The following is a 2,839-nucleotide window of genomic DNA, read 5'->3' as shown; positions in this document are numbered from 1 at the left end:
GTGGGCCATCTGTCGGTTTCAACTGTGAAAAGCTTGGGAGCTTACGAAGAGATTTAAGAATATTAATTATGTGGAGATTCCGATCGAAAACTCGTCGTTCCGTTTTTTTTTCTTACAAATTTATTCAACATATCTAGCGAAAGTAAGCAATTATTATTCGGTAATCCTTTTGTGCGCAGTTTTATCATCAGTTTGTACAAAATGCAATAGTTTGCAAAGTTCAAAATTAAGTTAAGTTGAAAAGAAACATATTTTTAATGAACAGTCATCAGTGTACGAAAGAGATTTGTCACTTTATATAAACTAAAATAAGTTTTGTATTGCGTATCTTTTAACCTTCATTTAACTAGCTTCTTTTACGACATAAGTAAGTTTTAAATATGGAACATCTTCTGATAAAAAAGAAATAAAATCTTTAAAAAATTGCAAAACACATAAATATGTGCAGAAAAGAGAAAAGATAATTGTCTCGTTTAAGGAAAATTAAAGAGTAAAGAAGTATAGATTTATGGGCTTTAAGTATTGTAATAAATTTAAAAATTGGATCGTAAAATACACCCTTAAAACTTAATGACAGTGTAATATACTAGATCTGAGCAACATTGATACTGGCAAATTGTCTGAGTTTAAAAGCTTGCATTTGAGTGTTTCTTCCGAATTGGGAATGTTTTTAAAATCACCAACAACGAGTACAATCATAATTTTATGTTTATATGAAATGTTTGTATATCCCTGAAGTTTTTGAAAAAAATACATCTCAATTGATTCAATAATTACATACGTAGGTATATAAGGTCCCTTGATTTCGTTATCCTCAAAGAAATGCCAATTACGGGTTTATTTATTTTGCATATGTTTCAAAACATAGTAAGCAATCACATAAAGATATTGCTTTATTTTCTTAATCACAGTAGTCTACTACTTAGTATGAACCTGCAATTACCTGTAAGGTTCTGTTCATCATCATTCTAATTGTGCTACCGGCAGCAAGCATTTGCTTGATCATACTTCAATTCCACGAAACACAGCCCCGCCATGGAGGTTAGCAACCTTGCCGAACTCGTACCATTGTTGTCCAACTTTTGGCGTACTATCCCCACCACCCTGCAGCTAAAGCTGGAAAGCTCGCTCACGCTGCTGAAGCAAGATCACAAACTGAACAAGCTCTTTTTTCTGGGCCGCCTGGAGGCACATTCGATCAATTACCTGCTCGCGTTCGGTTCACCGGGTGTGGATCTGTTTCATCAGCGAAAGTTTTACTACAGCCGCAACGGCGTTGATTGGCTGCTGCTACTCGAACCGACCGATTGGAGCGAAGAGTGGGGCCGCATCTGGGGTGAGTTTACCGGAAACGTTGGTTTCGCGTTTAAAATTCGCTCGTTGGCAGCGGGCAGCACCAGCGTGATGGTGAGCGAACAGGACCGACTTTGGTACGTGATGCATGCGATCTTGCGCGAAGCGGCTGGCGTACCGCGGGGCGCTCTGCGAATGTCCAGCGAGAAGCACGTTGTTTTGAACCCATTCTTCCAGGGGTTGACCCGGGCGGAGCTGGTCGAGCTCGGCAATTATCAACACTTCCGACCACCGGAGCGACCTGCGGAAGAGAATCTACGCGGCCGCACGGAGTACAATCTGTCGATGGATGTGTTTGATCCGCTGGAGGTGGACGTACTGCCGGAGGGTAAAAGTTTCACGCTGCGCATGGACGATTCGGATCAGCTGGCGATGTGGAGTTCGCTGCACTGGCTGGGGTTAGATTTTTTCCACAAAGCGAACAGCAACGTGTACGGTTTCTTTTACAACGGAGATGGGCGTAAAAATTGGGATCTTCCCTTTATGGTTGAGCTGTGAAGCAAGAGAGCAAGCAATAATTTAAATTGAAAACCACATTCTAAGCGTATCCTTTTTCCGCATCTTTCATCCGTGCAATGCACAAGTCAGGGCAATGGTGTGTGTCTCGGCTAACTCGGCGTTAGTTTCACCAAACAGCCACCAGAGCGCGCTAGTGTTCGGATTTTCCTTCCCCACCGAACCGAACGCGAATGCACGAAAACCGAAAGCAACCGAATTTGTCCTCCCTTTTTTCCCCAGCACAAGCCCCAGGCAGAGCTGTGGAGTGAGTGGATGGAGGAGGGGGTTGGTTGTGGGAGGAGCAAACGCTTCGAGCGCACATTCACACGTACCTGCACACGTACGGTAGCGAGGAAAATCGTACAATATTGCATCGCTAGCGCTAGCGACGAAAGCCGCTTCAAGTGGTAATAATGCAGGCCAAATTAAACCTGGGCCCACGCTCGGTCTGTCTGTTGCCAGCCCGGAAACATGGAAAAGCTGATGAAAAATTGTAATTGAAAAAAAAAACACAAAACCTCACAAAACAGACCAGCGGGGGGATAAGGAGTGGTGACAAAAACTGCACACGTGTGCAGATGATAAGCGACGACTTGTGCAAAGATGTATCGTGGCTTTTATATGGCTTGAAGTAGCATGAATAAGTTGAAGATGATTTTTAGAGTAGCTGGTGATGAACTAATTTTCAACTAGAGTGTTATGCGAATTGAAACTGGTGAGAACATTTTAGTATCAAATGGTCAAATGCAAAACGGAGTTTGTTAATGTCTGTTATCCATGTTTATTCTACTCATGTCATGTGTTTCGATTTACCTGTTCGTTTATGTTTTGGTATTTTTTATTTGTTTACTTATTTATTCATGTATTTCGTTATTTATTTACTAAACAATGACTTAAATTACATATTTGTTTATTCACTTATTTAGTAAATAAAATACTTTTATATTTGTTTTATTTTTATTATATAACAAATATTTATTGCCACAAA

At 40.7% G+C, this 2,839-nt stretch overlaps 1 protein-coding gene across 1 annotated transcript; it reads left to right on the top strand.

Annotated features, from left to right (window-relative positions):
* The first annotated feature begins 1,035 nt into the window (after positions 1 to 1,035).
* LOC128298529 (radial spoke head protein 9 homolog) lies at positions 1,036 to 1,851 on the top strand. The gene has a single exon (XM_053034283.1). It carries the CDS (start codon positions 1,036 to 1,038, stop codon positions 1,849 to 1,851), a length of 816 nt encoding a protein of 271 aa, XP_052890243.1.
* Positions 1,852 to 2,839: the final 988 nt, after the last annotated feature.

Source organism: Anopheles moucheti, chromosome 2 (genome assembly GCF_943734755.1).
Source record: "Anopheles moucheti chromosome 2, idAnoMoucSN_F20_07, whole genome shotgun sequence".
In the NCBI taxonomy this organism is placed as follows: Eukaryota; Metazoa; Arthropoda; class Insecta; order Diptera; family Culicidae; genus Anopheles; species Anopheles moucheti.
This window is presented reverse-complemented; position numbering and strand designations above follow the sequence as displayed.